The 23,717-nt window shown below is 38.3% G+C and overlaps 1 protein-coding gene across 1 annotated transcript in view; it reads right to left on the bottom strand.

The window, feature by feature from the left end:
- Positions 1-866: 866 nt before the first annotated feature.
- LOC306867049 (A disintegrin and metalloproteinase with thrombospondin motifs 20-like) overlaps positions 867-23,717 on the bottom strand; it is a gene marked incomplete at its 5' end in the record, with an annotated part of 71,829 nt that continues 48,978 nt past the window's right edge. Inside the window, 10 exons of the mRNA XM_079412513.1 lie at positions 867-2,005; positions 2,043-3,170; positions 10,162-10,266; positions 10,894-10,985; positions 11,452-11,585; positions 12,263-12,452; positions 14,381-14,510; positions 14,907-15,095; positions 16,829-16,999; positions 22,907-23,080. Of these exons, the coding sequence (XP_079268639.1) occupies positions 3,081-3,170; positions 10,162-10,266; positions 10,894-10,985; positions 11,452-11,585; positions 12,263-12,452; positions 14,381-14,510; positions 14,907-15,095; positions 16,829-16,999; positions 22,907-23,080 (1,275 nt within the window). The 3' untranslated portion in view covers positions 867-2,005; positions 2,043-3,080. The remainder of the gene's footprint in view (positions 2,006-2,042; positions 3,171-10,161; positions 10,267-10,893; positions 10,986-11,451; positions 11,586-12,262; positions 12,453-14,380; positions 14,511-14,906; positions 15,096-16,828; positions 17,000-22,906; positions 23,081-23,717) is intronic.

Here is a 23,717-nt window from a genome sequence, read left to right as displayed (position 1 = left end):
CTTCTACTGTGACCAGTCTTATGAAGAGGGAAGATGATGCACAGTTGTATATTTGTTCTAATACTTGGCTTTGGGGTTTAGTTTTAGTGTATGCTCGAATCTGTGTATTATTTCATTCATAATTATTATCTTTTATCCATTTACTCATGATCATTCATATATTATGCACTGCCTTATGATTATCCTTCTTTAATGTGTTTATTTGTGATTATCACTATTCTTTTATGTATTTACCCATGATCATTATCATTATTATTGATATCAGCGATGTATAAACAGTTGTATTTGCTTGATTAGTATGGTGTATACGGACCTTTTATTTTGAAAACAGAAACCATACTAAAACATGTTTAGTTTAACAAAATACTAGCAACTAAACTAAAATGATCAAATGTTTTTATTATTTACTTTTTATTTTATATATTTATACATTTTTATATAAAACACAACATAACTACCAAAGCTTTAATATTAAAGTGAAAACAGAAAAGATAAAAATAGAAACTAATTCAATATATTAACAAAAACTACAATATCAACTAAACTAAAGTACAGATTGTTAAAACATTAAATACAATTAAATCTTAAAGCTAGTTTATTCGATGCTTTATTCATCTGCCACAACGCTCTCTATGAATGATCTTTAGTTCGAATCTTATCTCAGCAATATTGATTGATTATTTGATATTTACAGTTTTAAATCATCAGCATCATGCAATTCATTTAACTGAAAATTTTAGTTGAACGACATACAAGTATAAAGTGTCCATTTATCTACAGAAGTCTTGTTTCTCATCACGCTGAACATTTGCAGACTTTCAAAACATGCAACACATTCCCATTAAAAACAGACAAACCAACCAAAATAAACATATGTCGTTTTATTATGATGATCAGCATCAGTACAGTGCTGTAGATGCCATTACATCCATAACATCTCATTTTTATTATAGCACCAAAGATTTCATTATAAAACACTGGATACTGAAGAGTAAAGACACTCTATAAAATAATCTTTGGGTAATAAGTGGAAAACAATCCTCGTTTTTCTCTCCGCAAACCGTCTGATGTTCACACTTCAAGTATGAATATTAAAAACACATTTGACAAAGCTGAAGTGTTAATACACAGGTGTAAATCATGGCACATATTGCATCATACAGTGCTTTAATTTCTGATACAGACCTCATATAGTTCAGTCATCTATCAACACGATGATAGTCAAAGGTTGGTTAGCTGCTCGCGGATGATCTGATATACCGCATGTTAACCTAAAACATCCTTCAAGTTATAATATCTATATTACCAATTACTTAAGAGTAATTAAGCAGACTTTGGTTGAAAGCAAAAAGTGAGTAGTTAAAATGATTTATACTACATTACATACAGTATGCTTGAAATATGATCCAGCTAATAGTTAAAATATCTCTATAACTAACTCTAGTACTAGTTAAAGCTCACTCAGTAGTATAAACAGCACCGTTACTCTGTAAACCTCCTGTTAATGACCAATAAATGGCAAAAGATCAGTATTTAATATTATTATGATTTTTTTGTCATAAGGATGAGACGTATGTACATTTAGTTACAGAATAAATACTGTCAAACATAAATAATGTACAACACAATCATACGCATGAGTGGTTATGATTATGAGAGGTAGGGTTATGCCGTTTTAATTTTATCTACTTTAATCTTCCCTTCTAATAAAACTGATGTGATGTTTGTCTGCGTTAACTCATCTGTCTTTAAATTACTTAATTTAGTCCATTAATTACATTTTATGTCGCATAATTTAATTTAGTGCCTTGAATTAGGACTGGTTGAATTTAGCTGGTTATGAAGACTGGAGTAATGATGCTGAAAATTCAGCTTGCATCAAAGGAATAAATTACATCATACAATATATTCACACAGTAATAATATTTTATAATTTTTCTGTATTTTTGATCAAATAAATGCAGCCTTGGTGAGCAGAAGAGACACAGAAACATTACTAAATCTTCTGAATAGCAGTGCATTTTCATTGTAAAAACTCTGACAGTCAGTGTTAACTAATTCAATTCAATCTGTAAAATAATTGAATTTTGTGACCTGATTCAGCTGAATTAGGACAGGTTTTAGAGGTTAGTTGCTCTTTTTTTAGTCAAATAGTTGGTCACCTAAACCAGCTTAACCCAGCAAACCACATTATTTTAGCACAAATTTTAATGATTGCTTCTGTTTTGAATCAGATTAGAAACCATGTAAAATGCTAAATGTTATGAAATCTTTTTAGCACCGTTAACTGATGTCAGTATATTATTAAATATAATTAAAATATCATATTACCCAGACTAGTTCATAAGGACATCTATTCATTTAGCTGACGCTTTTACCTAAAGTTGAAAAGGATCGTCAGGATAAAGAGATTTCAGTAGCACTCCTTTGCAGTGTTTTCTACCTTCTTCTAGATTGTCAAACCCATTTTAAGCCAGACTGTGTAACATTCAAATATACAAAACATTCAATTACTTATATTTTCATATCAAGCAGTTTGCTGTCATCAGTCTTTTGCTCCATGTGAAATAAAAATAACTCATCTAAAACGTGTTTTACGTGCAGTAGTTCATGTCCTTCTGGAAAAAAAACATATTTTGGATTATGAAACGCTTTTAAAGTTGTTAAATGAATCCCTTTCTGTCAAAACTCTGCCCATAATGAAGGATTTGACTGTTACAACTAAAAATAAAAATAAACCCTCAAACGTGCTGTTGTTGCAACCAAAGGAGCAGAATTTGGTCATAAATGAATCTAACATCTGATCTCGACTGACCAAATGTTGATTCATTTTCACAAGAACACGCGACTACATCCATGTTATGATCATTTCGACATTTCCATATAAAAACTAATCCAATCTGCATCCCGATCCGTCCTGATTCGTGAAGAGACTCAGTTATTTGGTTCTTGTAACTTCCGGAAAGTGCAGAGGTGGGATGTTTCGTACTTGTTCTGTTTAGCGTAGCTGCCAGACGTTAAAAAAACGGGCGAATCAGTCGCGACGAGTTTTTCTCAAGTTGATTTAGTAGACATCTTTCTTACTGGATTTTCACAAAAAGGCCTGTATGAGGGTGAGGAAGACACTTCCCACAGAAACCACCGCAGCGGCCGTAGATTCTGCTACCGTCCTGCAACAATAAAACACAACAATAATAATTATTATAATAATCAGTTTTGGGGGTAATGCATTACAAGGAACGCGAGTTACGTAATCAGATAGTAGTAAAGTTACTTTACTTAAGCATTACTTTTTAATTAAATAGAAGGAAATATTTGAGTCACTTTTTCAAATCAGTAATGCCAGTTATTTTGTTTCTCATGTATTGATATGAGATTGATTTATGTATTTGTGATCTTAGTGCTGCGTTCGACATAGATCACAAAATAATTATAGATTGATTACAAAACTATACTGGTATTCAAGGGCAGGCTTTAAGATGGTTTAGATCCTACCTGTCTGATCGTTATCACTTTGTCTTTTTAAATGGGGAGTCATCTCAATTATCACCAGTAAAGTATGGAGTACCACAAGGATCTGTCCTAGGTCCTCTGCTATTTTTAGTATACATGTTGCCCCTTGGTAATATTATTAGAAAATACGGGATTAATTTCCATTGTTATGCTGATGATACACAACTATATATCTCAACAAGACCAGATGAAACTTCTAAATTATCTAAGATAACAGAATGTGTTAAAAATGTAAAAGATTGGATGACCAATAATTTTCTCCTATTCAGATAAAACAGATATACAGTACACAGAATCTCTTGGATTACAATGTCACGGTTCGCTCATTCACTGTTTCCTTCTCGTCCTGTACCATGTGCGTTTGTTGTGTGTGTGTGTGGGTGTGGTCGAGCTGTCACCGATCATCAGCGACGCAGCTGTGCCTCGTTACGAGGCCAGCTGCAGCTCGTCACCACACCGCTTAAATACTCATCTGTTTTTCCTGTCCTTTGTCAGATCGTTGTGGATGTTTCCCGTGCTGTCTTTGCTTTGGTCCAGTTCTCGTGTCTTCGCCGTTGCCGTCTGATGTTCCTGTCGTTGTCCCGCGTTGGTTGTTCTGTGTTCCTCGTCTGCCTGGATTATTCATCACCCACACGGACCCGACTCTTCACCTCACCACCCTCCAGCTTAGCCCATCCGGTTCCTGCGTCACTCAGCCCTGCAACATCTCTGTCTGTGTTTCCATCCCGCTACAATAAACTGTTTCATTTTAACCGCGATTGCTTCCTCTTCATTACAGCATGACAGAACGATCTGACCTCCCCATGGAAGCAGCGGGTGCCACTGCCACGGCGCTGGAGAGCTTCATCGCCAGGAGCAGTGAGCGGATGGATTCACAGGAGGCGAGCCTGAATAGTGTGGGTTGCGCTATTCAGGTTCTAGTGACGCAGGTGTCCGAGCTCACCCAGCAACTCCAGCAGCTACGAGTTCCCACTGCGTCACCCACACCGTCAGTTCCCCTCATCCCTGTGGAGGTTCCCCTCCAACCAGAGCCCCGCCTGCCCGTTCCCGAACATTACGGTGGTGAACCCAGGTTTTGCAGAGCCTTTCTGAATCGGTGCTCGATGCACTTCGCCCTCCAGCCACGCACCTATTGCACGGAGAGGAGCAAGGTGGCTTTTGTGTTGGCTCTGCTTACGGGAAGGGCGGCACTCTGGGGAACGGCGGTGTGGGAGAATCAAGATCCGTGCTGCACCTCGTTCCAGGCACTATCGGAGGAAATGAAGCGAGTATTCGATCGTGCCGTCGCCGGTAGAGAGGCGGCCAGAATGCTCGCCGATCTCCGCCAGGGTGAATCATCTGTGTCTGACTATTCTATCGAGTTCCGCACCCTGGCGGCGGAGTGCCGCTGGAACGAGGAGGCGCAGTGGGACATGTTCCTGCATGGGCTGGCTGACCGCGTCCAGAAAGAGATCTACGCCCTGGACCTCCCCACCACGCTCGACGGACTTATCAACCTGGCCTTAAGGGTGGACGCACGGCTCGCCAGGGTCGAACGACGCGTCCAGGCCACCCGAGTCCCTGGTGGGTCGGAGAGTCAGCAGGGTAGCGACGGGGACGCGGTCAGTCCCGTCTACGATCACGAACCCATGCAGGTAGGGCGGGCTCGGCTTTCCCGGGAGGAGAAGGAAAGGCGGAGATCCCAGGGACTATGTCTGTATTGTGGTAGGGCAGGACACTTCTTGAACAGATGCCCGGTAAAAGACCAAGCCCGATAGTAAGTGTGAGGCTACTATCGGGTGGGATCTCCGCAGGAAAGACCTCATCCACGTCATCTACCCTCCTCCCGGTAAGACTGAGATGGGCTACCCATTTTTTCAACTGTCAAGCTCTTCTGGATTCCGGGGCTGAGGGTAACTTTTTGGACATTGCACTTGCACACAAGCTTCAGATCCCCACAAGACCCCTCACTCACAGTATTTCCGTTCACGCCCTCAGTGGCCAGGAACTGCCCACCATTACCACTGTCACTGAACCTGTCACGTTAATCACTTCAGGCAATCACACTGAAAGCATTTCTTTCATGATCATGGACTCCCCTCTTGCCCCCATCGTCCTCGGACACCCCTGGCTCATTTCCCATAACCCCAAGATTGACTGGAACTTAAACACCATTTTAGCCTGGAGTGATCATTGTCATAAGTCCTGTCTTGTGTCTGCCTGTCCGTCTGTGTCTGTTTCTGTTTTTCAGGAGGAGGCAGTGGATTTGTCAAACGTGCCTTCGGAGTATCAGGACCTGAGGGAAGTGTTCAGTAAGTCTCGAGCAGCTTCTCTTCCTCCGCATCGTCCCTACGACTGTGCTATAGATTTACTGCCAGGTATGTCTCCGCCTAAGGGCAAATTATATTCGCTTTCTGTCCCAGAAAGGGAGGCTATGGAGAAATATATTTCTGATTCCCTAGCTTCCGGATTCATCCGCCCTTCCTCTTCTCCAGCGGGGGCGGGATTCTTTTTTGTGGGGAAGAAGGACGGATCCCTGCGCCCTTGCATTGATTACCGAGGGCTGAACAACATCACGGTAAAGAATACCTATCCTTTGCCGTTGATGTCTTCAGCCTTCGAGAGGTTGCAGGGAGCGTCTGTCTTCACGAAATTGGATTTACGTAATGCTTATCATTTGGTCCGCATCAGGAAGGGGGATGAGTGGAAGACTGCTTTTAACACCCCTAGGGGGCACTTTGAATACTTGGTCATGCCCTTCGGGCTGTCCAACTCCCCAGCAGTCTTCCAGGCACTCGTCAATGACGTGCTGCGAGATATGGTTGATCAGTTCATATATGTTTACCTGGATGACATATTGATTTTTTCTTCATCTCTCCAGGAGCACGTGCAGCACGTCCGGCGAGTGCTTCAGAGGTTGCTAGAGAATGGGCTTTTTGTCAAGGCGGAGAAATGCGCGTTTCATGCACAGTCTGTTCCGTTTCTAGGGTACATTGTGTCGTCCGAGGGAGTGCGCATGGACCCTGACAAGGTTAAGGCTGTGGTGGAGTGGCCAAATCCAGATTCCCGTAAGGCCCTACAGAGGTTTCTGGGCTTCGCCAACTTCTACCGGCGTTTCATTCGCAATTTCAGCCAACTAGCCGCGCCTCTGACAGCTTTGACCTCCCCCAGAACTACGTTCAGGTGGTCTAACGCTGCCGAGGCAGCGTTTACCAAACTGAAGGGCCGCTTTGTTTCAGCCCCCATCCTTATAGCCCCTGATCCCTCACATCAGTTTGTGGTGGAGGTCGACGCATCAGAGGTGGGGGTAGGCGCAGTTCTGTCCCAGCGTTCTTCCGCGGACGACAAGATGCATCCCTGCGCGTTTTTTTCCCATCGTTTATCGCCAGCCGAACGCAATTATGACATTGGTAACAGAGAGTTGTTGGCAGTCAAGTTAGCGTTGGAGGAGTGGCGTCACTGGTTGGAGGGGTCGGGGGTACCCTTTATCGTCTGGACCGATCATAAGAACTTAGAATATATCAGAACTGCCAAAAGATTGAATTCCAGGCAGGCTCGGTGGGCACTTTTTTTCGGTCGCTTTGATTTTTCTCTCTCGTACCGCCCGGGTTCCAAGAACATCAAACCCGACTCTTTATCTCGTATTTTTGACCATTCCGAACGCCCGTCTACTCCCGAGTGTATTTTACCCGAGACGCTTTTCGTCTCCACACTCACATGGGAGGTCGAATCGAGGGTCAAGACGGCCCTAGAAGGGGTAACGCCTCCGCCCGCTTGCCCACCGAACCGTTTATTTGTGCCAGAGGAATTAAGGTCCGACGTTATCCAGTGGGGGCATTGCTCCAACGTGGCTTGTCATCCAGGAGTTAATCGCACCAGCTTTTTGGTTAAGCAACGATTCTGGTGGCCTCGCATGGCTCGCGACATTCACAGTTTTGTGTTGGCTTGCTCGGTTTGTGCCATCGGTAAGACTTCCAATCGACCCCCAGATGGGTTGCTCCAACCGCTGCCTGTCCCTTCGAGACCCTGGTCCCACATTGCGCTAGATTTTGTTACCGCCCTCCCGCCCTCTCAGGGCAACACGGTTGTTTTGACCGTGGTGGACCGGTTCTCGAAGGCGGCCCATTTCATCCCCTTGCCCAAATTACCCTCAGCCAAGGAGACAGCGGTAACTGTTGTAGACCACGTCTTTCGCTTACATGGCCTCCCGATAGACGTGGTCTCCGACAGGGGTCCCCAATTTGTGTCCAAATTTTGGCAAGAGTTCTGTAGACTGCTGGGGGCGACTGTCAGTCTTTCCTCCGGGTTTCACCCCCAGAGCAATGGCCAGACCGAGAGAGCCAACCAAGATTTGGAGAGAGTGTTGCGATGTCTAGTCTCCAAGAATCCTTCCTCTTGGAGCCAGCAACTGTCTATGGTGGAGTACGCCCACAATGCATTACCAGTGTCATCCACGGGCCTGTCTCCGTTTGAGTGTAGTTTAGGTTACCAGCCACCTATCTTTCCCAGTCTGGAATCCGAGGTCGCGGTTCCCTCCGCTCACGCCTTTGTCCAGAGGTGTCATCGCACTTGGACGAGAGCCCGTGAGACTCTACTCCAAGTGGGAGCGCGCACCAAGGCTAAAGCCGATCGCCACCGGTCTAAGCCTCCCGTCTACGTCGTGGGTCAAAAAGTGTGGCTTTCTTCTAAGAACATTCCTCTCCGCTCCGTCTCCAATAAGCTTGCTCCCAAATTCATTGGCCCGTTCACTGTCACCAAGATCATTAGTCCGGTGACAGTCCGCCTCAAACTTCCTCCAGTGTACAGGAGAATTCACCCCGCCTTCCATGTATCCAAAATCAAACCCGTGTTTCATTCACCTTTTAATCCGCCAGTCCCGGTTCCCCCCCCGCCGCGACTCGTAGACGGGGAACCCACTTATTCGGTAAATCGTATACTGGACTCAAGACGGAGGGGACGCGGATTCCAGTACTTGGTGGACTGGGAGGGTTACGGTCCAGAGGAGAGAAGTTGGGTACCTGCGAGAGACATACTGGATCACTCCCTGATCGATGTTTACAATCGCCAGGTAGGAGAACCTGGGAACGCCAGGAGGCGTTCTTAGGGGAAGGGGTACTGTCACGGTTCGCTCATTCACTGTTTCCTTCTCGTCCTGTACCATGTGCGTTTGTTGTGTGTGTGTGTGGGTGTGGTCGAGCTGTCACCGATCATCAGCGACGCAGCTGTGCCTCGTTACGAGGCCAGCTGCAGCTCGTCACCACACCGCTTAAATACTCATCTGTTTTTCCTGTCCTTTGTCAGATCGTTGTGGATGTTTCCCGTGCTGTCTTTGCTTTGGTCCAGTTCTCGTGTCTTCGCCGTTGCCGTCTGATGTTCCTGTCGTTGTCCCGCGTTGGTTGTTCTGTGTTCCTCGTCTGCCTGGATTATTCATCACCCACACGGACCCGACTCTTCACCTCACCACCCTCCAGCTTAGCCCATCCGGTTCCTGCGTCACTCAGCCCTGCAACATCTCTGTCTGTGTTTCCATCCCGCTACAATAAACTGTTTCATTTTAACCGCGATTGCTTCCTCTTCATTACAGCATGACATACAATTTGCATCAAGACTGATGCACTGTCACGTCCTCTAAAGTCACAAATCTGGGTGTTATATTAGACAGCAACTTGTTCTTTGAAAATCATATTTCCCATGTTACAAAAACAGCATTCTTCCATCTTAGAAACATTGCCAAGCTTCGAAGCATGCTCCCTGTTTCTGATGCAGAAAAGCTAGTTCATGCATTCATGAGCTCTAGACTGGACTATTGTAATGCACTGCTAGCTGGTTGTCCTGCATCTTCAATAAACAAGCTACAGATAGTCCAAAATGCAGCGGCTAGAGTTCTTACCAGGTCAAGAAAATATGATCATATTACTTCAATTTTACAGTCTCTGCACTGGCTACCTATTCAGTTCCGTATCATTTACTAAATATTATTACTTGCCTATAAGGCCCTAAATGGTTTAGCTCCTGCGTACCTAACTTGTCTTCTACCACGCTACAATCCAACCCGCTCTCTAAGGTCGCAAAACTCTGGACTTTTGGTAGTACCTAGGATAGCAAAGTCCACTAAAGGAGGTAGAGCTTTTTCACATTTGGCTCCCAAACTCTGGAATAGCCTTCCTGATAACGTTCGGGGTTCAGACACACTCTCTCTGATTAAATCTAGATTAAATACATAAAAGATATTTGTGTTATTTAACATATTCAATTATTGCAGGTTTGCCTCATATCCTGAGTTTGCATTTCACTGTTTTTATTCATTTTGAGGAACACTGAATCTGTTTTTGTGCAGGTGAGATTAATAAATACATGTTCGTATTTAGTCTAGAACTACAGTAAGATCATGTTCACACAACGCCTCTGCACTTACTCCTGATTTCTCTCAACATGGCAACACCAGAGCTGTCAGTCAGTACAAGGGAAACAAAGTAACTGGCGTTACTGATTAGAAAAAGTAACTCGGATGTTTTACTGTAAATTAAAAAGCAATGTGTCACTTTACTAGTTACTTTAAAAGTAATCTGATTACATAAATTGTGTTACTTGTAATGCGTTACCCCCAACACTGATAATAACAACAACAACAACAATAATAATAATAATAATAAAAATCCACATCCTCACCTCTGACCGGTGAACTTTGACCGTGACGTAGTTGCCTTGGGAAACCCATTTAGTGGATTCTGAAACCTTCAGTCCTGTTCCACTGAGATTTATACTAAACTGACCCTAAAGAATCAGAGAAAAGAGAGATTATTAGTGCATTACATAAAAATAAATGATTAAAACAATCTCCAAACATTAAGGTTAATAACGTGCTTTTTTTCTGGAAATAAATAATACTTTTATTCAGCAAGCACACATTAAATTGATCAAAAGTGGGGGTAAATATATTTATAATATTCCAAAAGATTTCTATTTAAAGTAAATACTGTTCTTTTGAACTTTCTATTCATCTGTGAATCCTGAAAAATAAAATGATCACGGTTTCCACCAAAATATTGTGCAGCACGACTGTGTTCAACATTGATATTAATCATAAATGTTTGTTGAGCAGTAAATCAGTATATTATTATGATTTCTGAAGATCATGTGACACTGAAGACTGGAGTAATGATGATGAAAATACAGCTGCGCATCACAGAAATACATTACAGTTTAACACATATTCACACAGAAAACAGCCGTTTTAAAATTTTAATAATATTTCAAATCTTTATTTTTGGTCAAATAAATGCAGCACTGGCGAGCAGAAGAGACTTATTTCAGGAACATCTTGAGACTTGATTTGATCCACAGACTATGTTTGGACTGGTGTTTCTAAACATGGTCATCTAGCACGTATAAAGATGGTACCTGAGGACATTTAGCGGCGCTGTAACAGTCTCCCGCGGACGCAAACGGGATGGGGCGACCAAACAACGTCTGACTGAACTTCACATCAGTCGCTGAAACACAATTAAACACAATCAGAATTAGATGAAAGTCAACATGACGGTGAAACAGGACAAAACTGCGGTTTACAGAAGTGCATTCGCCAACATTTTACAATAAGGTTTCATTTGTTAACATTAATGAACTATGAACAATATGTCAACAGCATTAATCATTTTTTGTTACAGTTCATTTCCACTACATGTGGAAAATCAAACGTTTTATTAATTAATGCACTGTAAACTAATGTAAATAAATCATTGTGTTCATATTAATTTATACATTTTATTAATATATTTTATTATTTATAAAATAATACACATTTATGATTTATTTATTTCATTGATTACCTTATATTATTTCTATATATTTATAGTTTTATTTATATTATTGCTTAATGTCAGTTCATGTTAGTGATGCAAATCAGACCTTACTGTAATTTGCATGAATGTTGTGTAATCAGCGAGGTAAACGACTCACGGATGATGTGCATGCTGGAAAGATCGAGCCGTACGCGGTGAAAGACCGTGTAACCGGCCGCGGTGTAATCGTTCCTGCAGGCGCAGTCCTGCCGCCGACTGCCGTTATACGGACATTCAAACGGGTTCTGGAGCCTGGAAATATGATTCAAGAGAAATGCTGATTATACATACAGTATATGTGACCCTGGAGCACAAAACCAGTCATAAGGGTCCATTTTTTTTTTATTGAGATTTATGCATCATCTGAAAGCTGAATAAATAATCTTTCCATTGATGTATGGTTTGTTATGATCGGACAATATTTGTCTGAGAACAAACATTTCTGATGATTATCAATGTTGAACACAGTTGTGCTGCTCAATATGTTTGAGGAAACTGTGATACATTTAATTTTTCAGGATTCACAGATGAATAGAAAGTTCAAAAGAACAGCATTTATTTGAAATAGAAAACTTTTCTAACATTAAAATGTCTCTACTGTCACTTTTGATCAATTTAATGCATCTTTGATGAATAAAAATATTAGTTTCTTAGTTATCCCAAAGTTTTCAATGGTAGTGTATCACTGTTTCTACAGCTTTACAGCTAAAATACAGCTTTAATCACAGAAATAAATTACAGTTTAACAGATATTCTCATGGAACATTATAATGTTCATTATAATAATATTTCACAATTTCTACTGTATTTTTGATCAAATAAATGCAGCTTTGGTGAGCAGAAGAGGCTTTCAGACACATTAAAAATCGTCATTATTCCAGTCGTTTGACCGGTTGTGTGTGTTTGTCACTGAAGGGGTGTCTCTGTACCTGTATCCGTACACCTCGGAGTAATTGTCGGTCTGGCCGCTGCGCAGGGTCACGTACTCTTTGGGGAAAGCGCTCTGCATCTCGGCGCAGTAGATCTGCAGGATCTTGGATCGGACTTTGATGTAATGCTCTCCATCTTCCTGAACGCCTCCCTTCACCTGAACCTCTCGACAGCTCGTGTGCAGCTCACCTGATCAGAGAAGCACATCAGCTTCTACACACTCAAGACCTTTTTAAGAGAGTCGTGGAATACATTAAAGGAAACACAACAGCAGGATTATTACAGTTAACTAAAACTGAAAATACAAGGCTAAAAAGATGTGCTTTTGTCTTGTTTTCCAGTACAGATGTCTAAACATCCTTAAGATGCATTTTCTTGAGATGCAAAATGACTGAAGATATTAAGTCTTGTTTTCTGAACTGAAGTGAGTTTATTAATTCAAACGGAAAACAAATTTTTATTTTTTTTTGGACTCCACTGGCAAATAAAATCACTTAGTTTTGACACATTTTTCTGAAAAAAAAGAGACTTCCCTTAAACTTTTTTTTTTCTTTGTAAAAATAAAACCATAAAAACAACTCAAAACAAACTAAACATTTTTGTTACTTGTAATCAAATAAACATTAACTGAAATAAAATAAAACATTATATAATAATAATTTACTTTAACTTGATGTACTGACATTTACTAAAACAAAAATCAAAATAAAAATGATTAAAAACTATATAGACACAACAACAACAAAACCTACGACAGAAAAATAAATGCAATTCAAAGGGAAATTACGTTTATTTTTCTGACTCCGTTGGCAGATAAAATCTTGACACATTTTTCTGAAGGAAAAAATAGACTTAAATCTATCTTGATGTAATAATGTGTTGATATTTGTACTGGAAAACAAAAGAAAAATACTAAGGAAGAAAGGAAAAAAAAATAATGTAAATGTATTAATACATGTGTGTGTGTGTGTTTGTGTGTATAAATATATATATAACAAATATAAAACAGAGACAATGCCTTTAAAATCCAATTTTTGAAGCCAGATTAGTGCCATCTGGTGGGAGTACTAAATACAGCAGCTAGAGTTCTTACTAGAACCAGGAAGTATTGCATATTGCATAATACATATTAGCCCGGTTCTGTCAACACTGCACTGGCTCCCTATTAAACATCGTATAAATTTTAAAATCTTGATAATTACCTATAAGGCCCTGAATGGTTTAGCTCCTCAGTATTTGAGTGAGCTCTTATCACATTATAGTCCTTCACGTCCGCTGCGATCTCAAAACTCTGGCCATTTAATAATACCTAGAATATCAAACTCAACTGCGGGCGGCAGATCCTTTTCCTATTTAGCTCCCAAACTCTGGAACAATCTACCTAACACTGTTCAGGAAGCAGACACACTCTGTCAGTTTAAATCTAGATTAAAGACCCATTTCTTTAACCTGCCTTACACATAACACACTAATACACTTCTATTATTCAAATCCGTTAAAGGATTGTTAGGCTGCATTAATTAGATCAACCGGAACCGGGAACACTTCCCAAAACATCAGATGGTCACTGCAGCCACCCAGATCCAGACTGTATCCAGATCAGATGGTGGATCAGCACCTAGAGATGACCTCTACAGCAGGACACCTAGATGACCCCAGAGACTGACCCCCAGTGAAGACCCTGTCTCCAAGACGGCCATCAGGACAAGACCACAGGAACCAGATGAGTCCTTTGCTCAATCTGATTCTGCTTTAGTCTAGATTTAAACTGCTGATTTAGTCTGGCCAGAGGAGAATGACACTATTTCCCGTCTAAATACTGTAAAGCTGATATAAAGCCACCCAGCTCTATATCAAGCCGATGTAAAGCTGCTTTGACACAATTTGCCTTGTTAAAAGCACTATACAAATAATATTCACTTGACTTGAGTAAAAAAAAAAAAAACTTCTGCAATTTCATGGTATAGCCACTAGATTCCTGTATAGCTCTATATAAAAGGCTTGTTACCATTTTTCCAGTGCAATATTTAATGCCATGACATCAATATTTTCTGTTTCAGTTTAAGACCTTTTTAAGAGGAAATAAAGAGCCCCAGAAACCCTGAACATGAACTCACAGTCGGTCAGTCTGCAGGTGGCGTGTGTCTGCGGCCGGCTGGACAGCGGGCAGCTCTGAGACGGGAGGTTTTGAGCGCTGAGACACTGGACCGTCCTGTGCATGACTCCAGCGCCGCACGTCTGAGAGCACTAACAACAGCACACACCAAACCAGCTCACTTCACTGAATCTCATCAGGGCTCTTACACCTTTTCCAAATTCAAATTCAAGCATTTTCAAGGTGAATTTTCAAGCTTTTCCAGCACTTTAAACTCTGGTAAATTACATAACACATACACAATTGACCTATCGGTAAGTGATTGGATTTTGGATAAAGTGACCGCTTGAAATTACAATTGCATTGATTTTATAATTTTATAATCAGTGCAATTGTAATTTCAAGCGGTTTCAAGCACTTTATCCAAAATCCAATCACTTTTCAAACCTTGAAAACACTACGTTACAATTCAAGCATGTACTGTATGAACTCTGTTTTATGATCACACACACACACACACACACACACACACACAGAGACACACACACCTGACTCCACGGCCCGGCGCTCCAGCGGCCCACAGACGGACACTCGGACAGGACACACGGTCTGCTGTCGGCCGGTGGGCGCTCGGTGCAGTCAGAGGGAGATGTGTGTGAATACGTCTGCAGGTCAGAGGTCACAGCAGAGCAGTGCAGCGTCCTCCGCTGGAGTCCAGAGCCACAGCTCACCGAGCACTGAATCACATACAGCATTCATTTACATTCAGTTAACACCAGGTCAGCAGCAGCTATATCAATATCCTTTCAAAATAATGTTCACAATAATTGAACGATTTTGTCTTAAAAAGACAACATACTCAAAATAAAAATATGTGTCCCTGCAGCACAAAAGCAGTCATGAGTAGCACAGGTATATTTGTAGCAATAGACAACAATACATTGTGTGGATCAAAATTATACATTTCTCTTTTATGACAAAAATCATTAGGATATTAAGATCATGTTCCATGAAGATATTTTGTAAATTTCCTACCATAAATATATCAAAGCTTCATTTTTGATTAGTAATATGCATTGCTAAGAACTTCATTTGAACAACTTTAAAGGAGATTTTCTCAATATTTAGATTTTTTTGCTCCCTCAGATTCCAGATTTTCAAATAGTTGTATCTCAGACAAATATTGTCCTATCATAACAAACCATACATCAATGGAAAGATTATTTATTCAGCTTTCAGATGATGCATAAATCTAAATTTCACAAAATTGGCCCTTATGACTGGTTTTGTGCTCCAGGGACACACACAAACTTTAATAATAATAACAAAAGTAATAGCAATGACAATTATATAGAGAATTTGAACTTACTATATGACAAGAATTCTAAAATTATTTAAGGAGAAACCTTTTTAAAATGTTAAAACATTTTCTGAATAAAAATGTCAACGCATTCATTATTCATTTATAAACTGTAACGGGTATATTTATGTCTCTCATCACCTGAGAAAACTCACGTTTCAACATGAGTTTAGGAGACAAACATAAAGTGTCCATGAATTTCAAGCAATAATGCTCTTAATATATATATATATATATATATATATATATATATATATATATATATATATTCATTTTTAAAATAATTATTTGTTGTTATTTTTTTTGCATGTGAATTGTAGTGGAAAGGAAGGAATTTCATTATTTATTCATTTATTATGTGTATTGAAGGAGCAAGGGAATTTCTTTCTTTATGTGAACTGGAACAACAAATGAAGGAATCTAAGTATATATGTATGTATGTATGTATGTATTTTTATTTATGTGAATTGTAGAAGGAAGTGATGGTATTTCATCGCTTTAATAAATATATATATATATATATATATATATATATATATATATATATATATATATATATATTTTTTTTTTTTTTTTTTTTTTATGTGAATTGGAACAGCTAAACAACTTTATTTATTAATGCATTTGTGTGTATTTATTGTGTTAATTGGATCAGCAAGTGATAGTATGTCATTACTTTAATAAATAACTATTTATTATTTTATTTTTATTTATTTATTGGAACAGCTAATAAATTAATACATTATTTTTATGTGAATTGGAACAGTTAGTAAATTAATTTATGTATGTATTTTTCTATTTATTATTGTATTTATTTTTATGTGAATTAGAACAGCTAGTAAAGTAACTATTTATTTAGTGAATTAGAGAAGCAAGTGGAGGAATTTAATTATAAATAATTTATTCAATATATTTAATATTTATTTATTTATTTATTTATTTATTTTATTTTGTTTTATTTATTTATTTGAATTGGAGCAGAAATTGAAGGAAAATCAGTGTCTATCATCCATAAATATTTTTGGTCACCTCATCAATCCAGCTCCTCCCTCTGATAGTTCATGGCTCACTATTATTCTCTGGTCTTGAGGAGGTGTGTGGAGACTGTACCTGACTCCATGCGGAGGTGATCCAGACGTACAGGCAGGTGGTGCTGTGACACGGCTCGTGTGTGTGGGGTTTGAGAGAGGGGTCACACACACTCTCCGGAGCTGTCTTCATCCCACCGTCCACACAAAACACCAATCTGGACCTCACGCCGTGGCCACAGCTCGCGTTACACTGGACACACACACATCAACACCTAACCTCCCGTCAAATAATAATACCTTTCTCAGTATAAAACTTTGTATCTCTGCTGTAACCAAGACTGTGTAGGCAGGGAAAATATTAATTATTATTAAACTATTTGATTTGCCATTGGTCAAACTGGCATTTATTATTATTGGAATTAAATAATTATAAAAAGTAAAAAAAAAAAAAAAAAAAAAAAATTATATATATATATATATATATGAGTATCTTATGTATAAGTACTGTGTTCAATTAATAAAATAAAATAAAGTAAAACTTTTCTGATTGTGACTTATGAGTTATTATTGGCATTAAAAATCTAAAAATAAAAAAATAATTAGACAATTATCTAAGTACTGTGTTCATAAAATAAAATAAAAACGTACAAGTTTATGATTGTGCCTTATTATGACTTATTATTGCCGTAAAAAAAAAAAAGTATGTATACAAACAATTTGTTCATTTAATAAAATAAAATACAACTAAAAAAGTACAAGTTTCTCTGACTGTGACTTATCATTGGCATTTTTGTATATTTATCTTATGTGCAAGTACTGTCTGTTTAATTAATTTGTTTAATAAATAAAATAAAATTAATTTGAATAAAATTAAATAGATTACAGCTTTCTCCAGCTGATGCATGCCTTATTATTTGCATTTCTCATTAAAAATTTAAATAAAATGTTCTATAATATTTCATTAAACTTTAGTAACTTTCTCTCCATACATGACTTTGTGGGTGGGGAAAGTATTATTATCAAGTTATTTGATCTGCCATTGGTCAGTCAAACAGATAGTTCCGCCCACAACTCATGTTAGATTAGATTAGATTCAACTTTATTGTCATTGCACATGTAAGGTACAAGGCAACGAAATGCAGTTAGCATCTAACCAGAAGTGCAATAAGCAGAGGTACAGGATATACAGTGCCTACAATATGTTACATATGTACAGAATATACAGATAAGGCAGTAGTACTATGGACATAATTTACAAGTTTTTAAATACTATCAGTATGATATACAGATGGGTGATATGAACATACTATACAGATGGGTTGTGCAGTAAATGTATGTACACTATGAGCAAAAACTATGAATATAATTACAAATGGATATGAATAAGCTATAAATTAAGATATATAAACACTAGTGCAATGAACATTGAAAGTGCATAGAAATAAAAATTTACAGTACATAGTACTCCGTGTAGATTGGCTGTTTTTTTGTTTCGTTTTTTTAATCGATTTAATGATGGGGAGGGGTGAAGAGTTTGTGGTGGTGTGTGAGGGGGGTATCATTGGGCAGAGTTTAGTAGGGAAACAGCTGTAGGGAAAAAGCTGTTCCTGAGTCTGCTGGTCTTTGTTCGGAGGCTCCTGAAGCGCCTCCCAGAGGGCAGTAAGTTAAACAGTTTATGGTCAGGGTGAGAGGAGTCCTTAAGAATGCCGCGAGCTCGACGTAAACAGTGTTTTCTCTGGACGTCCTCAATGGCAGGAAGTGGTGTCCCTGTGATGCGTTGGGCGGTTATCACCACCCTCTGTAGTGCCTTGTGGTCAGCAGCTGAGCAGTTCCCATACCAGACTGTGATGCAATTGGTCAGGATGCTTTCAATTGCACACCGGTAGAAGTTCCGCTGGATGATTGGAGACAGGTGGTTCTTCTTCAGTGTCCTAAGGAAGAAGAGGCGTTGGTGAGCCTTCTTGACTAGGCTGGATGTGTTGGTGGTCCAGGTCAGGTCCTCCGAGATGTGGGTTCCCAGGAACTTGAAGCTGGAGACACGTTCAACAACCATCCCGTTAATGTGGATGGGGTCATGCGTTCCACTTTTCTTCTTCCTGAAGTCCACAATGAGTTCCTTTGTCTTGCTGGTGTTGAGGAGCAAATTGGTTGAGTCAACCATTATACTGACGCACTGAACATCCCAAATCTTACACAAGGACATTTTATGAATAATTCACTTAGAAATCTGCTTGTATATCATGAAGGATGAGCGAATCTCAGATGTAGCTCATAAACAACAACCGTATTTGACTGTTTAAGATCAAGCGTTTGGAGAGACGGAGGAACACAAATCACACAGATTACATGAAGAAGAACCCATAAACACAGAGTCATCAGAGCATGTTTCATCTCCAGAAACACACGGATAACCTCAACAAACCTCGCCGGGAATCACCACATCACACCAAAATAAAGACATAGTCCTGCTTTAGGCCCAGTGAGGTTTAGCAGGAAATTACTAAGAACTAATAACAGGCTTTATTTTTGCTATGCAAATTTTTAAAATAGTATTCATCAGGTTTTGAGGTGAAATGGGACATTTATTCTTGATTCTTCATTATTATAATAAAATAAATTTTCTCTGATTGTGACTAGGAGTTTTTGTATAAAAGTCTCTTACGTATAAGTACAATGTGTTCATTTGCTATTAAAGATAAAATAAAACAATTACACCTTATGCCATATTATTCACATTTCTTTTTTTGCATGAACATAAAGTGCCAGTAAGTGTTGGGTGTATCGCTTTACTGTAATTAAATTACTTATCCACTGAAAAAGCAAAGGAATTACTGTTCATTTTTAGGTTAATTACAGTTACTTATAAAGTACATAAAGTACTTGCGTTACATACAGTAAATAATTTCAACAGTTCTAAAATCAATATTGAATTTGAAATCTAAATGTACTGTCTAAAGATAAAATTGAATGCAGCATCTTTAACCCTCTGTGCGCCGGCACGTTCACTTTCAGTTTTTCCTGATTCACAGAGAAACCTTAGTTTGTTTGAACATGTTTGTTCCCGTTTTGCCCTTATTTGGTCAGTTTCCTTTGTTCTCATTCATTAGTTGATCATCATTTATTCTTATCACCTGTTTTGTATTTATTCATCATCTTGTTTGCTCCTTGATTTCCCTGTCTTTATAAGTCCTATGTTCTTCCCTGGTCCTTTGTCTGCTGTTATGTCTTCCCGTGTTCCTTTGCTGGATTCATTGTTGATATTGTGATTAAAAGATTTGTATTCTGAAGAATTCCTCGTCTCCTCGCTCCTTCATCCACAACGTAGTGTGACAGAGATACAGATAAGACTAAAATCCATCGAATCTAAAAAGGGCCTACTTTTATTTGTGTACACTGACAATGAGAACAAAACACTGTGCTTTTGTAAAATAAACAATACAAACAGGATGCACTTTCTGCCATCTAGGTCTCCGTGAGCAGCTTTCTACGCATCACAAACTCAGTGAATACTTGACACAGAAACATGAGAAATAAATCTATAGAAAGCTTGAAGTGTCTACTTTTAAATGAATAAATTCAATTCAAAAACGGATATTCTCTGATTATGTAATCAGTATTAAACTAAAGTGAGGTACAGTCTATCCTGTATCTGAGCTCATTATATGCAGTCACCTGCACGCCCTCACATAGATACAAAGAATCAAGATTCATCTCATTTTCATCGTTTTTGAAAGAAGACCTGCTATGAGGAATAAGCCAGAATTTACCTCAGAAAAACAGCGTGATCTGGCACGGCTTTATTCAACGGAGGAGATCATTTCTGTATTCTGTTCTTACCTATGATGTGTTATTTTTTCCTGAACATCTTACTAAACTGAAATGTATTGTTTAACTTTTCTTAAGATTTTTTGTTATTCAGATATTTTGCAGAGTATTTCTATTTGTTAACCAAAGGTGGTTAATTTTTTTTATAAAAGTATTACAGTTGTTTTAAAGCTAAAAGGCTAAACTATTCTATGTTTGACTCAAACTGAAAGAATAAATAGTTTAATTTCTATGGTTTATAGGAATTTTAAAATGTAGCCTAATTAGCGATTTGAATAATTAAGTTACTTATTGAGTAACTAAAATACTTTTCATACAGAGTAATTAGTAAAGTAATTTAAATACAATATTGATGATGTAATTAGTAATAATAATAAATTACTTTTTGAAAGCAACTTACCCAACACTGGTTCCAATATAGGCTTTTTTGTTTTATTATTTTTCTTAATTAAAAAATTAAGAAATCCATTTCTGTATTTTTCTGATTTTGGTGAGACATTTATTCTTGATAAAAAAAAAAAAAAAAAAATGTTTTGTAAATTAGAAATTTTTCATATTGGCATTTTTTTATAAAATGTATTTTATGTATAAGTACTGTGTGTTCATTTACGATTAATTAAAACAAATAAAATACAATAATAAAAATAAAATGATTACAGCTTTTTCTATTTGTGACTTGTGACATATTGGCACTTTTTGCATGAAAGCAAAGACCCCATATAAGCTTTGTTTTATTTATAAATATAAATGTATAATTAAAAAACTAAACTAAATTAACAATAATTTTTTAACAATAAAATGAACAATTAAACAATTAACAATTAAAAATTCAAATTAACAATATAAAGAAATAAAATAAAACAATAAAATAAAATATTACAGCTTTCTGTAATTGAAACTTATCACCTTTTACTGGAATTTTTGGCATAAAATAAAGTCCTAATAATAGGCTTTGTGTAGTGCTAATATGTTTTGTGATTCTTCATCATCCTCCTTCTCTGATCTGTATATTTGTGCTCTTGTAATTCTCTCGTTGACTCCTGCGCTTTAGGTCTACAGTAAATAACTTCTTGTCTCTCAGTGGGGATATTTCCAGCAAAGGCTTTCAGAAGCTGATTACGGCGTCTGTGCCCCACACACACACACACACACACACACACACACACACACACACACACGTTTGTTTTTGTGAATTGTGAGGACATCCCATAGGCGTAATGGTTTTATTACTGTACAAATCGTATTTTCTATAACCCTACACCTAAACCTACTCCTTACAGGAAACTGTGCATTTTTACTTTCTCAAAAAAAAAAACTCATTCTGTATGATTTATAAGACTTTTGAAAAATGGGGACATGGGGCAATGTCCTCATAAGTCACCTTCTCCTTGTAATACCTGTCATACCATGTCATCGCACACACACACACACACACACACACACACACACACACACGTATAGTTTCTGTCTGTGGAAATTTTTCAATTGAACTTTAAAGGTAAAAATATGAGAAGGTGGAAGTTCAGGAGAACGTTTCTACACAAAAACATGTTATTCTGGAAATGAACATGACATGGTTACAAAACACAGGGGTTACAAATGTAAAAAAGAATCCACCTAGCAACCACCCAGAACACCCTAGCAACATCATATCATCATGGTGAAGTTTTGCACAGGCAAAATAACTTATATTTACTTCAGACACTAGCTGGTTTCAGACGGGTTTTGCTCCCTTTGAAAGGAGTTTTAAGAACTACTATCCATTTAAAATAATATAATATAAAATAAAAAAAGAGATTAAGTTTGTCTGATTGTGACTTTGACTTACTGCGAAATGAAATGAAATGAAATAGACTACTCATAGTGAGAGACTCTCATTGTGACATGCAGTATAATTTATATTTAGCATTTGTATAAAAGTATCATATGTATATAGTAGACTGGTCATTTACTATAAATAAAATTATTAAAAAAGAATGAAAATAAATACATTTTCTAGTTTCTCTGATTTTGACTTTCTTACTGACATTTTTTTGTATAAAAGTATCTTGTATATAAGAACTATGTGCTCATTTGCTATTTATAAAAAAATAATATGAAATAAATTGTATAAAAGTATCTTAATTACTATGTGTTTATTCACTATTAATAAAATAAAATAAAATATAATCAAATAAATGTAAAAAAATAAATAACTTGGCAGCCCAGTTTAACCATGCTGATTTTATTTGTGTTTTTCCAGCATTTGACCTTCATCTTCTCCTTTAAGTCTTGACATCTAGGTAACAGTTCTGGTGTAATGAAGTAAATGAGTCGATGGTGTTGTACTCACGTCCTTCCAGTCGTGCGTCGTCCAGCTGTGCTTCTGGCAGTCGGTGTGCAAGCAGGAGCGGAGGCTATTGGGACGCACTTGAGCATCACACAGGGAATCAGAGATGCGACCTTTGCCCTTTGACCTGCAGAAGACCTCACGGGCCTGAAGGCCAGCGCCGCAGCTCGCCGAACACTGCACACAAACACACCTCATTATTAGCCATTACATGCTGAGTCTGAATGAACACTCCAGAGATACATACACATTTATAGAAACTGCATAGGTTTTTTTGTAAGGGAATGAAACCTTGCAAGAGTTTTAAGACCCTCAAAACAAATAAACCTTAAAATAAAGTGTTAGCGAAATTGCTGATCAGATACAATATGGTATTAGTTAATAAAGATTTATGTTTTATGCAGCAATGACTGTGGGCTGGAATGCATTGAGGATTAGAGCAGTGTGTGTTTGAGGGGCGCTGTGTTCAGATATGAAGCGTGTCTTGCGGATTGCATGCTCTGTTGAGGTCTGAGACGAGCCGATTGCTTCCAGACGCAGAGGGGGATGATGGGGGATCGTGACGGGTTTGGGGGTAAAGCTGGGGTAGGATGGGTGTAGAGGTGCGTGATTGGCTCTGACCGCAACCAATGGCGCAGTTTTGGGCTGAACATTGAGGGGGTTGAAGTGTAAACTGTTTTAGTAGAGTCCTGGGTCATGCTCCCTCATAAGCTTCATTTATTTGTTTGTTTGCTTATATGTTTATTTTTGTAAAATGGTCTTTTGTGCTATCATCTGCACATGCAAAGATGGTTGATAACATAACTGCAATAAA

The sequence above is a fragment of the Barbus barbus genome, assembly GCF_936440315.1.
Source record: "Barbus barbus genome assembly, chromosome: 48".
NCBI lineage: Eukaryota > Metazoa > Chordata > Actinopteri > Cypriniformes > Cyprinidae > Barbus > Barbus barbus.
Note: the sequence above shows the minus strand (reverse complement) of the source record. Positions and strands in the feature narration are given on the sequence as shown.